This window comes from Phascolarctos cinereus, unplaced genomic scaffold (genome assembly GCF_003287225.1).
Source record: "Phascolarctos cinereus isolate Bilbo 61053 unplaced genomic scaffold, phaCin_HiC Scaffold_2;HRSCAF=192, whole genome shotgun sequence".
In the NCBI taxonomy this organism is placed as follows: Eukaryota; Metazoa; Chordata; class Mammalia; order Diprotodontia; family Phascolarctidae; genus Phascolarctos; species Phascolarctos cinereus.
Window position 1 is genome coordinate 321,005,305 of NW_027555625.1, and position 23,260 is coordinate 321,028,564.

General features: G+C 45.6%; 1 protein-coding gene across 1 annotated transcript; it reads right to left on the reverse strand.

Annotated features, from left to right (window-relative positions):
* Nucleotides 1-1,104: 1,104 nt before the first annotated feature.
* Nucleotides 1,105-4,814, reverse strand: MAFB (MAF bZIP transcription factor B). Its single transcript, XM_020990814.2, has one exon. It carries the CDS (start codon nucleotides 4,247-4,249, stop codon nucleotides 3,314-3,316), a length of 936 nt encoding a protein of 311 aa, XP_020846473.1. The 5' UTR covers nucleotides 4,250-4,814; the 3' UTR covers nucleotides 1,105-3,313.
* Nucleotides 4,815-23,260: the final 18,446 nt, after the last annotated feature.

The window sequence follows — 23,260 nt, forward strand, 5'->3', positions numbered from 1 at the left end:
CCTCTTCTCACTCTTTGGAGACAGAGAGGTTCAATCATACTTAGGCCTCAAGAGTACCCTACTCTACCAGTTCCCACCCCTAAGTGGGAAAGATCCCTCTCATGCAGCTCTGGCCTGGGATCCATAACACAACACAGGCTTGGAGCTGGGGTTCAGGGCACAGCTGTGTGCCCCATAAGGCAAGGCAGGAACTCTCTGACAGGCTGACCCCTAGCTCAGGGTAAACCTGCATTGAATTCTGAGTAGTGGTGGAGAGTCCATCAGCCAGGGTCGGTCTCCAAAGGCAGAGAGTACAAGCCTCCCAGCCACCCTAGTGGGAGGCCTTGCAGCTGCCTGGCCCTCATTTGAAATACCCACATTGAGGCAATGTGAACGTGAAAAGGGTTGGAATTTGTAAGTGAGTCATTCCCTCCCTTGATCCTTGACCTAGATGCAGACCTGCCTCTCAGGTCACTGGGTAGGGCTGACCAGAAGGCCAGGACAGGATAAGTTTTATCTTGCACAGTACTTTGGATGATGGTGGCCTCGGCATCAGTAGCTTCCTATAGCTAGGAGAAGGGATAGAATGTGTAAGGTGCTGAAAGTCACTTCCCTGCCCCTTGAATTACCTCTCTGATCATCCAGCACCCCTTACTCTCCACCTTTTGGGGCTACCTTTACCTCTCAAAGTCAGCTGTGAAATGGTTCACCCAGAAATCCAGCCCCCTTGGAAAAAACCCAACTCTTTGGGTATGTGTTCTCAGTCCTTTTGGGGGCAATGTGTTCAGTTTGGGGTGTCCAGAGTGTTCCTGGAACAGAGACCAGTGGCCAGCTTAAGCTGTGGAGGTAAAAAAAAAAATGGATCAAAGGGTCAACTTTCAAAACTTGTTCCTCCAAATGGAGCAGGGCTGCCCTGTGTAAAGAGTTAAAGGAAGAGATTCGGGGAAACAGGAAAGGGCAAGTGTGGGGCATGAGCATCTCACTTAGATATTTTTGTAGTGTGTTGGTTTGGGGTTTCTCCAGAAAAAATCAGGAAGGGAAGGGATGTGAAGAACTGTTTCCCCTCTTAACAGAAGTTGTTGCTGCAACTTTGCAAGGGGCAAGAAAAGACGCAGGAGAACCAAGTTCTCAAAATAAATGCCATTTCAATGATTTTAATAAGCAAAATAGGAAACAATTTTAATAACAAAAAACAGAAACCAGTCTGAATAAAACTACAATAGACTAGGTTTTAATATTTTCATATCATAAGCAGGATTTGAAATTGATCCCTTATTTTACATGAAATAAAAACAATTTCGCTGCTGCATGTTTGATTTCAACACAGTTGAATCAGTAAAAACCAAAGATCGTTTCTGATGCATGACTAATACCCACGATATTTAAAACTGCAAGCACCATGCTGTTCATACAATCCTGATATTACTGTTAATTTATAAACTAATACAAACTTAAAATGCATCCGGCCAGCAGTGCCAGCATATTCTAAAGAGAAATAAAAAATACGTTTTCATTTTGGTATTTTTGTCAGTGCAACTTAAATCCTTTTACTGACCTGCAGGAAAAAAAAAAGTAATAAAAACACCCAGAGACGCCTTATGACTACTGTACAACTGAGAAGAAGCTCACTTGCTGCCCGAGCAAAGAAACAGAGAACATGTTTCACCAAAAAACGCACTTGAAAGTTGCGATCTTTCTCACCAATCTTTTCGTTTCCAATACATTCAGAGTGTGTCCCCTTCCGCGGCCACAGGCTAAACCCAAATGAAGGTCAGAGCGGGACAGATCGCCTTTTACAGGCGATCCTAAACTAACCCCAGGAAGGGAGCATCCCAGACATTGCTACTAATGAATCGCGCCTGGATTTTTACCCGGGAGTGGGGGTGGTAGAAGGATGGAGAGAGAGAGAGAGAGAGAGAGAGAGAGAGAGAGAGAGAGAGAGAGAGAGAGAGAGAGAGAGAGAGAGAGAGAGAGAGAGAGAGGGAGAGAGAGCCAAGAAGAGATTTTGGTTACAATGGAGAAGCATACAAAACAATCATTGTAGATATTTTTTCCTCCCTCCTGTTTCCTGAGTGTATAACATTTCCGATATAAAGAGGTGAAAATAACATGTCCAATGACAATGTTAAACTACCCTTCTCCCTTCCCCAGGCTGCGGTGCACTCCAGACACTCACTGTCTCTACTTCTTTAAATTCTGGAGCCGCCAGAAACCATTGCCAAAGGATAGCTCTCCCTCCGCCGCCACCCCCTTCCCTGGTTTGTTTCTCTCTGTGACCTCGAGCAGTTCCCAGTCCCCAACAAAGAAAAACCAAAATGAAAACTACAGGGGGAGTGGGTGGGGTATGGGTATAGAAAGGAAAACACAACTCCAAAGTGCGCCCAATATTTAAAAAAGAAAAAGTTGCTTTCTGAATGCAGATGCAAATGCCCGTAACTTTATTTCTTTACTTTAAAAAAAAGAAAACACCAAACCCAGACACAGCCTGCCAGCCTGCTGAGCCGCCTCTGTGCGGTTTCCTGGGGGCAGATATTTACAAGCTAACAACCAGAACAGAAAAGATCACTGCCCGCCCAGCAGTCCAAGGGTTAGAACTGCGACACCTTCTTACCAAGAGAAACAAACCAAAAGCGATGATCCGTGATCAACAACATGCTAACGTTAAACAGGAAAAATGGTACAAAATAGAAGTTATTACCATACATGTCCAGCATGCAGGATTAATATTTTTGATGCAGATTTTCATGTTTTTTCTATATAATCAAGCAGGCAAAACTTATGATATTTCGCATTGACCGTCCCATTTGAGTCCTCGGTCACTAGGTCTCAAAGGAGACATTATATGAACACTTTACACACACTGTCTCTCTCCCCTTCTCTTGCATTTTCCATCCTGAGCAGCAGGTTAAGTCCTGCGCGAGACGCTGGCTGCTCATTCGCAAGGTCCTTCCTTCCTTTCTTTCCTCGCCAGCGGGCGGGCTCTTAGAGATGGCTTGGTCAATGTCCCTTCTCTCAGTCCACAGAGTTCAGGAAGCAAGCGACATATAAACCGCTTTCCTCACCCACCTCGTCCTGTGCCTCTCTCCCTAAGGGTATGAGGCTCTTTCCTACCTTCTGAAAAGTTGAGCTTGGTGCTTCCCCTCCCTACTTTTCCACAGCGAATCTAGGAAGGCTGGAGAGAGCACGCTGCTCTGCCCAAGGGTTCTTTTTCACTCAACTTTTTCATCTTCACCCCGCCCCCTTTCCTATTTCTCTAATTCCAGCAGGAGGATGGATGGAGATGTCAGAGATGGGAAAGGGGTGGGGAGGGAGATGGGGGGCAGGGGGTTCGCACTCACATGAAGAACTCTGGAGAGGAGGGGTTGTCGCTGGTGGAGCCGGCCTCCCTGAAGCCATTGCTGGCAAGTTTCTCGCATTTCAGCTTGTAAGCATCTCTCTCGCGGGCCAGCCGGGACACCTCCTGCTTGAGCTGTTCCACCTGCTGGATGAGTTGGGTCTTCTCGTTTTCCAGGTGGTGTTTCTGCTGGACTCGTTTATACCTGCAGGACTGGGCGTAGCCCCTGTTCTTCAAGGTCCTCCTCTTCTGCTTGAGGCGGATCACCTCGTCCTTGGTGAAGCCTCGCAGGTGCCGGTTCAGCTCCCTTACCGACATGGACACCAGCTGGTCGTCGGAGAAGCGGTCTTCCACGCTGCTGGAGGCTGGGTGCGCCGCCGGGTGGTTATTGGGCAGCTGCTGGGATGAAGTGGAGGAGGTCGACGGGGTGGGGGACGCTTGGTGGTGATGATGGTGGTGGTGGGGGTGCCCTCCGTTGGCCAGATCTTCGTGGCTGACTCCAGGATATTGGTGGTGGTGGTGCTGATGTTGGTGATGGTGGTGATGGTGGGCCCGGAAGTTATCGAAGGCCTGCAGCTGCTGGGGGACTTGGTGGGAACCAATCAGCGCCTCCACCGCATCCTCGGGGGTCAGGTTGAGAGCCTCCGGGTTCATCGGCTGGTAGCTGTTGGCCATCCAGTACAGGTCTTCCAGGTGCGTCTTCTGCTCGGTAGGGCTGAAGCTGGGCGACGAGGGCACGGAGCTGCAAGGAGTACTGATGGGGGTGGACGACACAGACCCCGCAGGCTGCAGGCGAGTGCAGTGACGTCCAGGGCGCTCGGCCCGGCTAAGGGGCTCCTTTTTCACATCGAACTTCATGAGGTCGAAGTCATTCACGTACTCCATGGCCAGCGGGCTGGTGGGCAGCTCTGGGCCGATGCTCAGCTCTCCAGCCATCTCGGTCGCCGGCGACTCTACCGACTGCTGCTCACTCCAGGCTCGGCGCCTCCACTCTTCGCCCGCAGAGAAACTTTCAGCTCCTGCCCCGGAGCGGCAGAGGAAGAAGCTGGGGAGAGGGAGAGAAGGAGGGAGGGGGGCGGGGGCGCTGCAGTGCAAGATGGGGAGCGGCGGCTGCGGCAGCCCCAGCCCCGCCGGCACGGCAGGGCAGCGGAACAGCAGTTTGGGGGCGGAGGGGGGGTGCTGTTTGCCTTTTGCAAAGTCTTTGTCTGTCGGACGATGAAGCTCTCGCTCGCGCTTGCTCGCTCGCTCGCAGGCTATTTGCAAAGTCCTGATTCTCCCCACCCCGCCACCACCCCTTTTCCCTGCCTCGCGAACAGGCTGCAAAGGGGCAGCAGCTATTGCAACTTTGTCGGGGCCCAAGAGCGGCCGGGGAGTTGGGGGGTGGGGGTGGCAGAAAGAAAGAGAAGAGGAGAAGGAGGAGGAGAGGAAAAGGAGAAGGAGGGGGAGAAAAGCCGATCTCGAGTAGCTGCTTTCAGCCCCAGTTGTGCAGCTGTGATTTGCAAAGCTGCCCCCTCTGCCTTATATCCCTTTCCTGATGTCACCCGCCGGCCAATGGCTGAGCAGCAGCCGGGGCCGGAGGCTGCGGGGGAGGGGCCCAGAGCAATGTGACAGCTCTCACGTCAGCTGACTCGCAGCTGGAGAATCAGACTAGGCAGGGACTCCAAACTACAGTCTCTCTCTCTCTCTCTCTCTCTCTCTCTCTCTCTCTCTCTCTCTCTCTCTCTCTCTCTCTCTCTCTCTCTCTCTCTCCCCCCCCCCGTCTTTTCTCCTCTTTTTTCTGCCATTCACATTACCCCCCCACACTCATTATCTCCTTCCCCCCCCACCCCGTCTGGGGTCACCTCGAAGGAGGAGAGGGCTAACACTCTCTTTGTTCTGCACATCACGCACAAACCCCATTCACTCTGCTGGGCATGAGGGGCGGGGTGGGGGATATGGAGAAGAGTGAGTGGGCCCCCCTGCCCCTTTCCTCCTTAAATGGAACTTGGATGGAACTCTCTGGCTCAGTGGCACCCCGAGAACCCGCAAGGACCCAGCCTGAGCCTGCCCTGCTCCCTTCCAGGGCTCACCCCGTTTCTCTGAGCGCTCTAGAGTGAGAGATTGCGAGGATGAGAATGGAGGGGGGTTGGGTGGTGAGGAAGCTAAGAGAGGGACGTTTTTTCTCTTCTCCCCTTCCTCACCCCCCACCCCAGATGTGCCCAGTGGTCGTTCCACCAAAAGAAAGCGCATTCCAGAGAGAACCAGTGCCAAGACCAGGAACCCCGTTCCCAGCCGGTCCAGGTTCCCCGGCCATTCTCCATGCAAGACAGACTCGAGACTCGTCTTCTGGACTGTTTTTCTTGTCCAGGAACAGGACTGTGTTTTTGTTTGAACATTTTGTAACGATTAAGAGAGATTAGGTCTTTTCTCCCCTCCCCCTTCCGCTTTCAGCCTCAAACAGGCATAAAGTGCGACCCCAAGTGGCCGCTTTGGGGAAACGCGGTGGGGAGAAAAAAGCGTTGGAGAAGATTGAAGCGGAAGGGACCAGGGCACCCTGCTGGCGAAAGGTGCGGGCGCCAAAACCCAGCTAGGAGGCTAGGAGTGGAGCCCGTCAGCCCACAGAGACGGTGGAGCCCACAGGCCCCGGCCCTCTCCGTTTTTTCCTAAATGTCATCGGAGAGTCCTTCCCAGAGCCATCTGTCCATGCGGCCCTCCACCTGAGCGGGCGCTGGCTACTTTTATTTTTTCCACACTTTTGGGATGTTTTGTTGCGGGCTGCTCAGGCTGGGACACAAACCGCCCTCCAATCCCCTTAAGAAAATTACTCAGCGCCCCAGCTCTCCTTCAAGAACTCCTTCACATCAATACTCTTTGCCCATTGCTTAGGGTTCTTGCATCTTTTAACCTCCCCCCCCTTCCCTTAATTGCTAAGCCGATTTCCCTGCAGAAAAGTAGCCCTTCACTTCCAAAGGGGCCCACTAGAGTCTAAGAGAGCTAGGGAAAGGCTTAGCCACGAGTAAGCTCTCAGTTTTCAACCCGCTCACCCTACTGGCCCTCGGTACCCAGATTTCCTCTTCTTTGCACACCTTGGCCTGATTTATTCAAGAGACCCCAGAGCCCTAGGCGCAGAGACTTGGGAGAAATGCGCAACTCCATCCAGAGCCAAGGACCTGGGCGAGTTCACTCCTTTTACCCCGAGAAGTATGTCAGCAGCCAACGAGTCCTGAGCAAACGTGTGCGTGTCATACAATGTGTCCGAAGGAGTGTGCCACAATGTGGACTGGGCAAATGCGTGTCAGACGAGCTCGGAGAGAGTGTGTCATGTACACAAGGTGAATATATGCGTCAGACAACCTGTACGAAGAGTGTGTAACAGGCCGAGTGTACAGAACGGGTGTGCATCACAACGTGTAAAGGGTGAGTGTGTTTCAGACAATGCGTCCTGAGTGAACATGCATTACAGAGGGTACAAAGCGAGTGTGTTTAGGTAAGGGAAAGTGTGTAATCATAATTCGTTCGGGGAGAGCACATACATGACAGTGTGTACAGAGTGGACGTCAAACGAAATGTACAGAGTGAGAGTATCAGACCAAGTGTCTGAATGTGGACCCCCAGAAGAATCTGTGATAAGTTGCAAAATTCCATCGTATCATGAAGTTACACAGCGATGGATATACGAAGTGCCATGTCTCTGGCACGGTTCTTGCAGTAGAAATGAAGTGTGGTGGGGGATCTGGAGGTGTGCACTGTAAGTGAAATGGTCAATTGGCCCTGAAAAGTTCGGGATCGATATCTTGGTTATTGCGAGAGATCGTACGGAGCTCTCTTCCAAAACCCGTTCTTCATGCAGAAATCTTTGTCCGGCTCAGCTTCTAATACTTCCCAACTAAGAGATAAAAGCTTCTGCTAGACAAAAGCCCTCCAAGCGCCCGCTGGGCGATGCTGCGGGCAGAATGCACCCACAGCCCCACGGCTATGACCCACGCCCTGCGGCTGTACAGGAAAGCCCCGCATTTCCCGAGTTTGTTCTGCCGCTGAGTCAGGTCCACAACTCCCCAACCCCGAGACCATCAAATCTTTTTGCAGTCTGCTGTCTAGTTTGAGGGAGCTTTGGCTCTGCAGCCACTGTCCTCTGCATCAGAGGTTTGCGGGCAGAACAGCGCCCAGTGATTGTGTCCGCAGAGAGCTACAGGCTGTCGAGGCCTCAGGCCCGCCTGCGGCCTCAAGTTCCTGGTCTTTGGGCTGCAGGGAGGCCCGGACTGTCCGACCTCTGTGTCTTGATGAGGCACAAACAGGCCACTTTCCCTACTTTAAGAAGAGATAACCTTGCTGCCCCTTCCATAAGGGCGCACTGAACTTCGGGTCCTCTGTTAACAGAAACCAGTTACCCTTCGCAGGGCTGCCTCCTATATCTGCCCACCAGAGCAGCTCGAGACTGGATACTTAGGCTTCATTTCTATAGCACTGCATTGGAAACCCACTAGCCCAGAGCTGATCTTCCCCGTCCCGGTCCAGTCTCAGATTGGTGACCCAAAAGCCCAGTGTTCCGACTGTCGCTATCCAGCTAACCAGTGCTTGGTCGGACAGTTTTATACTCCTTTCCTTTCCCCTTTCTCACACTGTCCTTCTTGCCCTTTGCCTTCTACCCGTCCGTGAAAGCGAGCCTATTTTGCCCGTCCCAAAACCAGAGACTTTAAGCGGTGCGCGGATTGTGCAGATCTCAGCCGGAACGCAGCAGTCGCTGGCTACTGGATTAGGCTTTATTTTGTCTTCATACTGGTCACCAATGCTTAATCAAGGTATGGCTGAAAAACTGGAAAGAAATCGGACGTTGTCTCCCTCACACACGCATATAAATACGTACACCTTCGAGCGCACACATACACACACACACACATATACACACGTACACGCCCTAGCCTTGGCCCCTTTGAGAATTCAGTCCTTGTCCTGAGGGACGATGGAGTAATCCTGCCTACAGTTTAGACGGCTAGGTCCCAATTCTGTACTGTCGGTAGGCACACTCAGAAGGTTGGGGGAAGAGAGCTTCAAGCAGACTAGAATCTTAATTTCAATTAACTATGGATTTCACGTTAAATACTCTGTCCATATGCCTCTTTCCAGAGGCTGTCCTCATTCAAAAAAAAAGTGTCACTTATCATCCCACTCCTAGACTCGTCTTTCCATGTGTCCCAGCTGCAGCTCTTACCCCAGTGATGCTTCTCTATGCTACTCAAGGTCTCAGAATTGCCTTTTTCCTCTTTTCGTCTTTGCAGATGCCAGAATGCACAATTCCGAGGGGGGAAGAGAGAGAGAGAGAGAGAGAGAGAGAGAGAGAGAGAGAGAGAGAGAGAGAGAGAGAGAGAGAGAGAGAGAGAGAGAGAATGAATGAATATCGGAATAGTAAAGAAAAACAGGAGATGAGGAGAGACAGAAGAGGAAGACCTTCGTTGGGGGCAAATAGGGGTGGAGAGAAGCGTCTCCATCTTTGGTAACCCCAGACCTCCCGTACACAACTGTTAAACACATTTCTCTGCTAGTACTGTCCCCACTCCCTCGCCTGCTCCAAGTCCCACAAAATCCTTATGGTGTAAATGTGTTTCACTAGGACATCCAAATAGTTTCCAGACTGGGCATGAGTTTGCTGCTGATTCCTGATCCGCTTCTCATTTTTTAAACGCCAGGTTTACAGGTTCATTTCCAACAGGGATCGAGTTTGCACAAATTAGCTCCCTGCTCTCAGTCTCCCCTTTTCCGGGGACTTTCTTCCCAGAGCCTGAGAGGAAGAGTTGCAGCTTTGTTACAGTTAGAAGAACCCTTGTAATACCGCAGCGGGTGAGAAGTCTTGTAGCAGAGATCGTCTGAGTTAGCCCACTACAGAAGACTACATCAGGAAGAAAGGAATGCACTTTTGTCTGTCCTGTCCATCTACCTCTCCCTGTCCCTATCCAACCCGGGCAGAAAGAGCACTAGACTAGCAATCATTAGCCCAGAGCTCGAGCTACGGTTTGTGTTTTTGGTTTTTTCTGCTTGGCTAATAAGTCTTTTCTGAGTCTCATTTTCTTATCTATCACGTGGGCACACTAACATTTGCTCCTAATAGTGTTGGGAGGAAAGAGTTTTGGAAATCCTAAAGCACTAAAGGGATGGTAGCTGTTATATTATTATTGTTTCTGTCTCTTAGACAGTCCGGGTCCCTGCTCCCTACCGGAAGGTTCTGACAGAAGACGCCGCTCTCCCCTCTCCGCCCTTCAGTTTCTGCGACTCAGAGACAGGAAGCAAAACACTAAGGGCCCCCAGGGTCCAATATGCCCACGCCCATCCACCCGCCCCAATTGGTACTGCATACAGGTAGAATCTCCGAAACAAAGCTGTTTTCTCGGTTCAGAACGCAGGTGCGCTCTCTGCTAGATGGGGATGAAGATACTAAGATCACAGAGACGACCGAAAAGGGAGCAGGGCAGGAGATTATCTATCCCCTTCTGGAGATCCAAGGGCTGCGTTCTTACCTAAGCCCTCCGAGTTGGCTCTCTGGCCCGTGGCTGTAGGGAGAACTCTGTAAGCCCCCTAAGGAAAGTGCTAGGGTTGATCTCACGGGATGGCCTGACATTAATGGGAGGGTAATGGAAGAGACATCCAAGGCCTATATTCGACTTTGGGCTAAGGTCGCATGTATTTTTTATGCCTGAATGTTGACTTCGTGCCTTAGTGTGCCTGGGTAAATTCTTTGAGTGTGTACATGCGTCAGTGAGTGCTTATATCTGTGAATGTCTCTGAGTATGTGTCCGCAAATGTGTGTGTCTCTGAATGCATCTATCACTATCGATATGGGTATCTATGGTGATAATATGTGTTTGTCGATGACTGTGCTCCCACATCTTTCAGTGTCTGTGGTTTTGTCTTGGAGTACTTGTTTGTGTTCTCAAGAATGTATTTGTGAGTATATGGCTGAGTATATCTCTAAGATGTTTACACGAAGGTATTATGAGAAATGTATGAAAGTGTGAGTATGTTTGAGCAAAAATAGATCATGACCCCTGACTGCAGGCAAAATTTTCTATCACCCCACTCCCCAACACACTATTCATATGCTGATAATGCTGTCAAAGGCAGATGGTCTCTGACCCCTCCATCTTTAGCATGCTTACAAATAGCCTCCTAAGCCAGAGCTAAAACTAAGCTGAGCCTAGTGGTATTGGACTGCCTGGATTCCCATGCTGAAAGATCTTATGCCTCAGCCCTCTCCCCTGACCCTGGTCCTCAACTGTGTGTGTGTGTGTGTGTGTGTGTGTGTGTGTGTGTATTTTCCTTCACTCATCGGAAATGTCACAAGGGGGCAGTCAAGTCTGTGTCTGTCTGTCTGCTTCTCTGTCTGTCTGGCAACAACTTCTTGAAGAAGTGAAACAGATAAAGCCAATTTCTGCCAGTGGAAACACAGCACCTGGCCAGGAAAATGTCTGTTTAGCCCGAATAATACAAATTACCCAGTGTTAGACTCCCCACAAAAACAGTGGGAAAGAAACAGGGCTATTTGGGATACCAGCATGTAGAGGATAACATGAGAAGCAATTGCCAAATTGAATAGCAAATAGGACAGAGGTATACCTGTACCTTGAACATATAATAAATGGTATTGTATGAGAGAAAGAGAGAGTTGCAAAGATGGTACTTGCCTATATTTGGTAGAAAAAAGTGTCCCCTTTGAAATTTCCTAGTCCCATATATATATGTGGGAGGGAGAAAAAGGATAATATAGGACCTTATTTTTATATGACCTGTAATTTCAATGATATACACAACTTCCAGAAGAGGAAATCCCTCCACCAATTCAGATCAGCACTTGCTCTGCAACCTCCATTCCTAGAGAGTTGCTGGTACTCTGAGAAATAAAGTGATGCGCTGAGAGTCACAAAGTCTGTATATGTAAGAAGGATGTGAGCACAGGTCTTCATGATTCTGGAGCCAGCTCACTATCTCCTTCACTATGCTGCTTTCTTTAAGTTACAAAACAGCTACTGATCTACATTGGCAGAAGGATTTTCTTCACAAGGAGTTACCTTCCTTTCTGAGTAAAATCACAGGTGCAGACCATATATGTATGAATGTGAATATGTATACGCATGGGTATACATACATATGTACACATATATGTGGGAGTGTGTGCATATATACATGTGTATGAGGCATGTGTATGATATTTGTTTACCTGCACAGAGGTAGAATGTCTCCATACCCACCTTTATTTTGCTTAGAGGAAATAGGGATCAACTAGGTGCTGTTGGACATGGAGAGTGAGATGATCCAATCCTGAGGACCCCAAGACACAAGATGACAGAGGGCTAATAAACACAGTTCCTCAACCTTGCTTTAATTCCCTTCATTTGGAAATAAGGGAGAGAGCTATGCAATGATATTGAGATAGTCTGATTTCTATAAGAATTCTATAATTTTCCCCCAGATTTTTACACCCCAAACCTCCTTCCCTTATCCCTTAACTCACTAGGCTGAAAGCATCTTGAGAGTGGGGAAGTTATGTAAACTTTGTGTCTCTTCAATCTGCTAGCAGAATGTTCAGTAAACAGTAAGTGCCTGATAAATGATTTGTGTTTTGGATTGCATCCTAAGCTTTAGAGCTGAAGGAATTATTGATTTGCTAGTCAGTCACATACCCTCATTTTCTGTGGCAATTGGGTCCTGCTTCAGAAAATGTCTTCATTTTCCTCAACTCTGGGCCCCATTGCAGAGAGAAATCTTTCTCAAAGTTAAACACTGAAGGGACTATGAGACCCATTATTCCATGCTCCCTCACTAGGGTTTGCTGCATTGCGCTATTCCATCACTGTCCTTGGGAGGTTGGGGACTGTTCTTGGGCTAGTAAGATGCTCATTATTAGCACATACTGGTTGGTACAATTGAGTCACTACAGGTGAGAGCCATTTCCTTTCTTGTCTCCCAGACCCAAGGCAGAAACTTTTATACTCAGCTATTCTTCCCATCAGATAGGCTCAGTCACCTTTTGGAGATAGAGCTTTAGGCAGGATGGGTAGGACACTTAAAGAATGTTTCTCTGACCATATTTACCTCCCTTCCCAAAGGCAGCTACAGAGGTCCTTCCTTACCCTTCTCCCACTTCTTTTTCTCTTTTCTCTCCTCTCTTCTCCTTTTTTCCCTTTCTCTCCCCTGCTCCCTCTCCTTCCCCTCTCCAGCCAGCAAATAGCCTGCTTCAACCAAACTTAGTCCCAAGAGAGCCATCAGGGACTTCCTCCAAGTCACTATGTTTCTTCATTGGTTGATTAAGTAATGGCTGAATTTCTAAGCACCCCCAAGGACTTCACTGACATGAAACTCAATCCATGACCCAGCATTTTCACTGACTTTTTAAAGCCAAATTCAGATGTTCAACTAATCTATGAGTCTAATCTGATGTGTGTGTGTGTGTGTGTGTGTGTGTGTGTGTTTTCTGTTGAGCTCTAGGCCAATAGAAAAAAAGAGAGAGGCATAGTCTGTCCTCTATGACAGGTTCTGATCTTTTTGGTTGCTAGCCTGGCATCATAATAGAACAACCCAGAAGTTGGGTCAGGAAGTTTATTATTTAGAAGTGCTCACAGAGGTGACAGACTGAGGCATTCAAATTAAGATGACCAAGATGATAGGAAGAAAATCAGATACCATGTCATTGAAGGGTTTCGTGAAGGAGCTGGGCAATATTTAGCTTGTAGACCATGAGAATAGACATGAGAAAAGTAATTGTTGTCTTCAAGTATTTGGAGGACTGTCATATGGACCAGGATTAAACTTGTTCTGCTTGACCCTGGAATTCAAAACAATGAACAGTAAGAGAAAGTTGCAGAATGGTACGTTATAGTAAATGTATGGAATCATTTCTGGCAAGTATTATCCAAAAGTGAGGTAATGAGTATCCCGTCATTGGAGATCTCCAAGTAATGACTGGATGAACCCCTGTCAGAGTTGCAGAGAGGCTCCCTGGGCAGGTACAAGTTGGACTAGGGGATGTCTGAGGGCTCTTCCAACTCAGATTCTGTGATTCCATGATCCCAAGTGCTGGATATAAGCTGGAGTCCAGTATCTCATGGAATCAAAACTAGGGAGCAGTTTTCTCCTGGTTAGTTTAGGTGTGTTTAGATCTCCATGGCATCATACTGCTGGAGGAAGCCATTGTTAGCCTTGCAATTCAGCCTTGTTACTGGATTTAGGCAAAGTTCCTGATAATCCTTTTAATTAATTACTATGACTCACTGATGGTCATTAAGGTTCCATATTTGATCTCCAAATATAATTGAGCTTTCTTTTCTCTATGGTAGACCCTGTACTTCTGAAGTAGGGAGTTAAGCATGTAGAGAGAATTTTAACCCATACCTTTCTCCCTCAGTGAGTGCTGATTGGGAAACTCAGTGCCCCCACCCTAATCCCTTTAAGACTAGGGTTTAGCCTGGTTTCCTGTCTTCTCAGGTTGGTTCCCATCCCCTGCCTCAACTACTTCTCTTATTGAAAGGAGGAAGAAAGAATTTCAAGCATTTATTAAGTGCTTATTTTGTGTGACATTAAACTTAATCCACAATCCAGCACTGTGATAAGTGCCAGGAATAGAAATATAAGCAAAAAAAAAAAAAAAGACAGTCCATGCCTTTAATGAGCTTACATTCTAATAGAGGAAAATAATACATGAAAGGGGCTGAAGGGGATAGGACCCAGAAGCGTTGTTTTGAAGTTCAGAAGTCAGGGAGAGGGAGTGGGGATGCTGAGGGAATTAACAATACTTCTGTCTAATTTCAGCCCTACTGCAAAATAAAAATACTCAGGTCTACTCTCTGGGAGGTGTACCTTTTGGTGTCCAGGATGTCCTTCCTCTGAACTTCAGTCTCTTCAATTCCCAGCTTCCTTTGAAGCTCAGCCAGGTCTTGCCGGAGACCATTCCTGATTCCCCTCCCCACCCTCAGCTGCTGGTACCTCAATCAAAAGAACTTTGTTTTTACTTTGAATATACTTTGTATTTATTCGTAGGTTTTCTGAGTTGAAGTCCCCCAGGAGTACGTAAATCCATTGAGGGCAGGGTCTGTTTCTCTTCTGTCTTTTTCTGTTCAGTGCTGAGTGCAGCACATGACACATAGAAAGCCCTCGATAACTGTTGATTCATTGATTCCTATGGGCTATTTAGGTAACTACACCGGATCCTAATCTATCTAGTCTCCTCCTAGTGGGCTAGGAGTGACTATGTCTTCCTCCACTGTCGAATTCCTCTTGGACAATGACTGAGGTTCCAAGAAGGCTTAGATAACAGACCATGGATCTCTGGTTTAAGAAATAACCTGCCAAGAAGGTCATCTCTGGAAGAGCCTCAAACAAAAGCATTAGTGTGGTTGTCTATCTGTGATGTGAGGGAGCAGCCTATTGGTCGATGATGGCTATTATTGCTGAGAAGGGTGAAAGAGACCCCCTCATTTGACAGAGAAGAGACTGCAGCCCCAAAGAGGGAATGACTTTCCCAAGGCCACATGGAGTGAGTGTAAAGCAGGAACTAGATCCTAGGTCTGTTGTCTCCAAGTCTTCCTACTCTACCATAGACACCTCAAATTTTCAGGTAATCACAAGCCATAGACCAAAGGATGCTTGAGTCTGTGTGACTGAGTATAGATAAAAGCTCCTGGTGACGACCCTGCTTATATCCTAAATTTCCCAGGGAATCCAATATTGCTCCAGACTCATCTGAAGAGAAGATTGTCCAAGACACTGGCTGCTTCATTAAAAATAAAAGGAGTAGAATAGATCAGGAGTTCTTTACCTCATCTATGGATTAGGGATTTAAAAAATATGTTGATAACTATACTTCAACATAATTAATTTCCTTAGTAATACTATATGTTTTATTTAATGTATTTTAAAACATTATTCTAAGAAGTAGTCCATAGACTTCACCAGACTGTCAAAGGGGTTCAGGGTGCACGCACGTGCGTGCACACACACACACACACACACACACACACACACACACACGAAGTTAAAGAATCTCTGGATTAGATGATCTCCAGACCTTTAGATTTTATATGTTACTGAGCTCTCCCTTAGGAGGAAAAGGAGAACCTCATGAAACTTAGCATAGGGATGAATAGTATGGCATAGTTTCATCAGTCAACAGACATTTACTTAGCACTTACTGTATTCAAGGCATTGTATTTGGAACTGGGGATCCAAACAAAGGGCAGAAGTTCCTGCTTCAAGGAGCTCACAATCTCATGGGACAATGTGCAGAGTGCTATACTTGGAATTAGACAGACCTGATAAGGATCCTGCCTCAGACACTTAACTAGCTCCATAACTCTGTAGAAGTCATTTAACCTCTCTCAGACTCAGTTTTCTCATCTGTAAAATGGGGATAATAATAGCTCCTACATCACCAGGTTGTTGTGAGGATCAAATGAGATAATGTAAACTGATTTACAAGCTTTAAAGTGCTGTAAAAGTACTATTTACCTAATTTTTATTGTAATATAATTATGTACAAGTGCTATTATAAGACATGGACCATACCAAGAATTAAATACAGGTGAACTTTCTCCCAGCTAAGCCAGATCATTTCATTCCAAATTCACCAGAAAAGCCCCATGATGCATACCTTATCAAAGCCTTATCAAAGCATTCCTTTATCTACCTCTCCCCAAGCAGAAGAGAAGTGTACCTTTAGTGAATAGAGAGAGGCTTTAAAGATTGTTGGGAAGGGATGATAAATCCAGTTCATGTATAGAAAGATAATGACTTCTCATCTTGAAATCTTCATTCCTTAGGTCTCTCCAAGCTCTTCCCTCCAACATTCCCTTCTTCCTTCCCTCAAGACAGCTTTCCTAAGGCTAAGGACCAATTCCTCTTATGAGCAGTGTCAGCCCAAGGGGAAGTCCAGGAGTTTCTGGATCCCCTGATGTCTATTGGCCTTCTGATCTCTTTTGCTCTGCACTTCTTTTGCCAGGTTGGGGGTGGGGAGGGCCAGGAGAAGGGGGATGGTCAAGACCCCAAAAGAGCCAAGGATGGCACACAGCAAACCTAGGAGCTCATTTCCAATGTACAAGGAAAATCTTAGTCAACCAGATCTCCTATCCAGGGATCCAAGAAATGGCCTAGGATGCTCAGTATTGAGGTTTGGCACTACAAGCTAATATCATTTATGGTTAGGAGAAAGATAATTGTATCATCTGAGCTCAAGGTCACAAATAGGCAGCAGCTTCATCATTCAAAATCCTCAAGCTCACAACTATTCTTCCATATAACAAAGGATCATTAGCATCACATAAAACGCCAACTTCAAAGTCCCAAATCTGGCCTTTTTGGTAAGCCCAAGAATTCCTTTTCTAAGCAAGAACACCAGGATCCCATGTATGTAGACTCACTCTCTTCCCCTCTATTTCTTCTCAGCTGTTCCTTTCACTGCTAGTTCCTGTTAGAAATTTTGTTGGTTTCTGTTTTGACAGGCCCGTATATATGTTCTGGGCAGCTGTTCAGCGCTATTTCATGATTTAATATCAGGACAGTCATGGAACAAGGATGCAGAGTCCGCACTTTTTGGTTAAAGTATTTTTCAAGCTCCTTTTTGATCTAATGGTTGGGCTTGCAGGATCTCCGATCTTAGAGCAAAGACAGAAAGAGCAAGGAAGCCGAGGGTCCAAAGGAGGAGGGACTCAGAACAAAGCCTGCTTCCTTGCTGAGCTCAGAGATCTCCATGCTTGGTGTACAACATACCAAGGTGAGAGCAAGAGGGGATTGCTGTGTGTCAGGGCAGGGGGACGTGGGGATGGGTAGAAGGATAGGGGCAGAGAAAGACGCATTGCTCTCCTGGCACTAGCATGGGCTGAAGGTGCTGTGTCCATCTATGTATCTCTGTGGGCTCTTCACAATTTGCTTATTTAGGGTAATATGGTGTAAGGGATAGAGAGCTGGCCTCAGAGTCAAGAAGACCTGGATTCAAGTCCTACTTCTGACATGTGCTGGCCATGTGACCCTGGACAAGTCACTTAGCCTTTGTCTGCCTCAGTTCTGTAAGACGGAGATAATAGTAGCACCCATCTCCCAGGGTTGTTGTGAAGATAAAATTAAACAATACTTGTAAAGTACTTTGCAAATCTTTAAAGCTTTATATAATGTTAGTAATTATTAGGTAGTATTAGGTACATAAATAAGGATGATACAAAGTAGACTTTGTATGGGGCTGGGGTGGGGGGAAGCAGGGAGAGAGAGAAGAAGTCCAGGAAATTTTGTGGAGGGTGATAATCCTTACACAGGAGATCAGAGAAATCTTCATGGAGGAAAGGGCATCATAGTTAGGTCTTAGAAGAAAGGATTTTGATGGGCAGTAATAAGGAGGAAGATTCCAGGAAGAGTGGACAACCTGAACAGTGGTAAGAAACCATAAGAAGAGGCAGGAAAACTGCTAACATGTGCAACAGCAAGAATAACACTGTATTTGAATCGTGGCAAGTTACTGTTTGACCTTGGGCAAGTCATTTGTCTAGGCTTCAGTTTCCTCAATTGTAAAATGTAGAAGTTGAACTCAGTCTTGTCTGTAAAGTCCCTTTCAGGTCTAAAATCATGGGATTATAGTAATTATAGAATACATGGAAGGGTGACTCTCCAGGCATAGTCAGTGATATTAGATATGAGGACTAAACTGTGTCTCCAGATGGTAGAAGTGAGTCATCTGCACCTTTTTACTCTATTTCCCTTGAGACCAAAAACAAATGTTTGCAAGATGATGACAAGGGTTACAAGAAGTCTGAGCAGAGTTGGCCCACATAGGAATAGAGCAGATGACCTTGGCATTATTAGCAAGATGCTCTGACCAATAAAATAATGATAAATCATAATTAATAGTCACTAGTATTTAGATAGCGTTTTAAGGTTTGCAAAGCACTTTATAAATACTATCTCATTTGATCCTCACAATGACCTTGGGAGGTAGGTACCGTTATTATCTAGATTTTACAGATGAGGAAACTGAGGCAAACAAAGGTTAAATTCCTGCTCAGGGTCACACAGCTAATAAGGGTAAGGATCTGAGGCCGAGTTTGAACTCAGGTCTTCCTGACTCCAGGCCCAGCACTCTAACCACTGCCTCACCTAGCTGCTTATCTTCAGAGTAGGTTATCACAGAATGTTAGAGCTGAAAGGGACATCAGAAATTAGTGAGTTCTAAGCCCTCATTTTGCAAAGGAGGAAACTGAGGCTCAGAGTGGTAAAGTAACTTGCCCAATGTTCTTTTTACAATATATGCTATTGTCCAATCTTATCCTGCATTCTCACAAACTGCCCCTCCACTCTGTGCCTTCAGCCTTATGCCAGAGTCAGTGACCCTGGGAAACGAGAGAGCCCAGAGTGTTATGCACATCAAAGTACCTCGGGCTAGGAGGGAGAGGAATAGTTAGGAGCCAGGAAAGCTTTTTCTTCAGCATTTTCCAAAGAGTTCACCTGAAAAGATGATGATGATGTTGCTCATTTGTTATTGTTGTCACTCAGTCGTTTTCAGTCACACCCAGCTCTTAGTGACCCCATTTGGGATTTTCTTGGCAAAGATACTTGAGTCGTTTGCCATTTCCTCCTCCAGCTCATTTTACAGATGAGGAAATTGAGGCAATCAGGGTGAAGTGACTTGCCCAGGTCACATGGGTATTAAATGTCTGAGGCCGTATTTGAACTCAGGTCTTTCTGATTCCTGGACCAGTGCTCTATCCATTATGACACCTAGTTGCCCCCAAAATCTATTTTAAATGACACAAAAGAAGATGCATTAGCATCTGGTTTTGCCACTACATATACGCTAAGGATCAGTGAGCTTTCCTATCTGACTTTCAGATGAAGTTTCCTAAATGTATCATCTTCCCCATTGCAATGTGTGCTCCTTGAGAGCCGGGATGGTCTTGTTTTCTATTTGTTTCCCTAGTGCATATATGGTGTACTTAGTAATACCTTAATAGATACTGTTTCCTTTTTAACACAGGGAAGACTCCTCTGGGTTTTTGTGCCTTGGCTTAAAGTAGACAATATAGGAAGCAAAAGTGGCTGGCTGGAATCAGATTGCTCCCTGGCTTGGCCCACACCCACTAACCCTATGCATCAGATAGCCCTGCTCTGTGCTAGCACTGATATAGTACTTGAAGGTTTGCAAAGTGCTTTGCAAAGATTTTTCTCATTTGATCCTACCCTAGGAGGTAGGCACAGGGTTGGGGATGCGGGAGTGCAGGGTGTGTATGTGTGTGTGTGTGTGTGTGTGTGTGTGTGTGTCTATTTAGGGGAGTTTCCAGTAATGAGCTCATTCAAAGCCCCAGGAAGATCTCAAAGCCCAGTTACATTTGCCAGTTACATCTCTAGTGTCCTTTAAGACTGAGCTCAGGAAACATTTTCTACATGAAACCTTTCCTAACCCTTCCCTCTCTACCTGTCTGTTGGTCCTTTCCCTCCAAAATCACCTTGTATCCATTTTGTGTACAGCGAGTTGAACACGACTGAATGATCAACCCATTAATAACATTTGACTTTTGATGCAATGTATCACACCGTTGGACTTTGACCTCTGCAAAGAAGCAGGGGGAATTATTTGTACTCTCTTCTTGTAAGCCAACTGTATTCTTCACAATTTCACAGCATTGAGTTTTGATTGTTTTGTCATTCTTTCTATTTACAAAGTTACAGTCACAAGATATGCTGTTTTCCTGGCTTTGCTTACTCTGCTGTTATTATTTGGTCATTCAGTTCCATCTGCTTCTTTGAGAACCCATAGTCCATTCGGTCCATTGGATTTTCTTGGCAAAGATACTAGAGTGACCTGCCATTCCCTTCTCCAGTAGCTTAAGGAAAACAGAAGTTAAAGAATTTGGCCAGGGTCACACAGCTAGTAAGTGTCTTCGGCTGGATTTGAACTCAAGTCTTCCTGACTCCAGGCCCAGCACTCTATCTATTGAGCTATTATAGCTGCCTCCCTGCTTACTTTATTCTGCATCAATTCATGTAGTTCTTTCCATGCTTTTCTGTATATACCATGCTCATTTCTTAGAGCATAGTCATTTTTTAAAAATATTCCTTTTTATATTTGGTATTTTATTTTTTCCCCAGTTACATGTAAAAAAAAGCAATTTTTAACATTCATTTTTAAAACTTTGAGTTCCAAATTCTCTCTCTTCTCCCCCCCCCCCATTGAGAAGGCAAGCAATTCAGTATAGGTTATACATGTGTAGTCATGCAAAACACTTCCATCACAGTCAGGTAGTGAACGACTAATTTTATTTCCCTCCATCCTATCCTACCCCCTGTTTATTCTATTCTCTCCTTTTACCCTGTCCCTCCTCAAAAGCATTTGCTTCTGATAACCCCCTCCCCCAATCTGCCCTCCCTTCTATCACTTCTCCTTCTCTTATCCCCTTCTCCCCTACTTCCTATAGGGTAAGATAGATTTCGATACCCAACTGAGCATGTATGTTATTCTCTCTATAAGCCAATTCTGATGAGAGGAAGGTTCACTCATTCCCTCTCACCTCCTCGCTCTTCCCCTCCACTGTAAAAGCTTTTTCTCTCCTCTTTTATGTGAGATAAGTTACCCAGTTTACTCAGTTTTGCTGAGTAGGTGATTCTTGGTTTTAATCCTAGCTCCTTTCACCTCTGGAATATCATATTCCAAGCCCTCCAATCCTTTAGCTGTTAAATCTTGTGTTATCCTGTTTGTGGTTCCACAATACTTGAATTGTTTCTTTCTGGCTGCTTGCAATATTTTCTCCTTGACCTGGGAACCCTGGAATTTGGTTATAATATTCCTTGGAGTTTTCAATTTGGGATGTCTTTCAGGAGGTGATTAGTGGATTCTTTCAATTTCTATTTTACCCTCTGGTTCTAGAATATCACGGCAGTTTTCCTTGATAAAAGGATGTCTAGATGATGTCTAGGCTCTTTTTTTTATCATGGCTTTCAGGTAGTCCCATATTTTTTGTAGTTACCTCTCTTGGATCTATTTTCCAGTTCAGTTGTTTTTCCAATGAGACATTTCACATTGTCTTCTATTTTTTCATTCTTTTGGTTTCGTTTTATAGTTTCTTGATTTCTCATAGAGTCATTACCTTCTATTTGCTCCATTCTAATTTTTAAGGAATTATTTTCTTCTTTGGACCTCTTTTTCCATTTGGCCAATTCCTCTTTTTAAGGCATTCTTCTCCTCATTGGCTTTCTGAACCTCTTTTGCCTTTTGGTTTATTTTTCAGGTACTGTTTTCTTCAGTAATTTTTGGGTCTCCTTTAGCAAGCTGTTGACTTATATTTTCATGATTTTCTTGCATCACTCTCATTTCTCTTTCCAATTTTTCCTCTACTTCTCTTACTTTATTTTCTTTTTTTCTCTTTTAACATATTTATTTTATTAATGTATTTAACATATTTATTTAGTTGAATATTACCCAATTACATATGAACATTAATTTTTTTTATAATTTTAAATTTCAGATTCTCTTTTTCTTTCCTGCCTACCTCTTGAGAAGGCAATTAATATGATATCAATTTTACATGTGAAGTCATACAAAACATTTCTGTATTAGATATTCTGCAAAAGAAAACACATATACACATAAACACAACAAAAGAATAGTATAGAAGGTAAAAAAAAAGTATGCTTCAATCTCCACTCAGATTTCATCAGTATTATTTCTGGAGGTGGATAGTATTTTACATTATAGGTCTTTTGATATTGTCTTTGACCCTTGTCTTGATCAGAGTAGTTAAGTCATTTACAGCTGATCATCCTTACAATTCTTACTTGATTTTCAAAATCCTTTTTGAGCTCTTCCATGGCCTGAGGCCAATTCATATTTTTCTAGGAGACTTTGGTGTAGGAGCTTCGACTTTGTTTTCTTCTTCTGAGTGTGTGTTTTGATCTTCCTTGTCACCACAGTAAGTTTCTATAGTCAGACTTTTTTCTGTTGTTTGCTCATTTCCCCAGCCTATTACTTGACTTTCTAATTCTTTGTTTCCAGCGTGGAGGGTGCACTGTCCCAAGCTTCAGGGGTTTTGTGCAGCTGTTTTCCGAGATACCTCTAAGGACCTATAGGTTTTTCAGTTCTTCCAAGGTGATACGATCTAAGGAGAGGTGTTTGTTCCTCCTCTGGCTTGTGGTCTGTGAGTGACCACAAGCACTCTTTTCTGCCCTGGCACTGTGAGGAGGGTCTGCTCTCCACTGCTGCCACAAACTCTGCTATGCTGGTGCTCCTCCTCAACCCAGGACTGCCAACCCAGGACTGTGATCTAGATCCAAGTGTGGGCAAAGCAACAGAATCCTGCCTCAGTGACAGAAAAGAGACTCCTATAATCTCCTTCTGATCAGCTGTTTAAGCCCCTTACTGTCTGAGGGCTGAGGTCTCTGGAAGCAGCCACTGGTGCTGCTGATTCTGTCATTCCCAAGGCCTGCTTCTGGTTTGCTGGGGCCATGGCTATGCTGGCATGGTCTGCTCTGGACTATGCTCCTCTCTCAGCCTGGTTCAACAGACTTTTGCTATTGACCTTCCAGGTTGCCTTGGGCTAGAAATTTGTTCACTCTGTCTTTTTGTGGGTCCTGCTGCTCTAGAATTTGTTTAAAGTCATTTTGTAAAAAGGTATTTGGAAGGGTTTGTTGGGAGAGCTCAGGCGAGTGCCTTCCTTTACTCTTCCATCTCGGTTCTACCCCTCCAAAAATATTCTTGTCACAACTCTCCATCTATTTTTTATTTCAATTTTTAAAAATTATTTTTATTTATTTTGATAATATTCTGTCCAGCTGTTCATTAATGTCATTTCCACCCATGAAATCATATCCATTTCCAATGCTGACTCATTTGACAGTGCCAAGGCATGAACCAGCTCTCCTCTTGCTTTGCGCTGGAGGCCTCCCCTGTTGTGATGCCCCTTGAGCACCTGAAGACCACAGAGAGTTAAAGGAAGAGAGCCCCGTGCTTGAAGT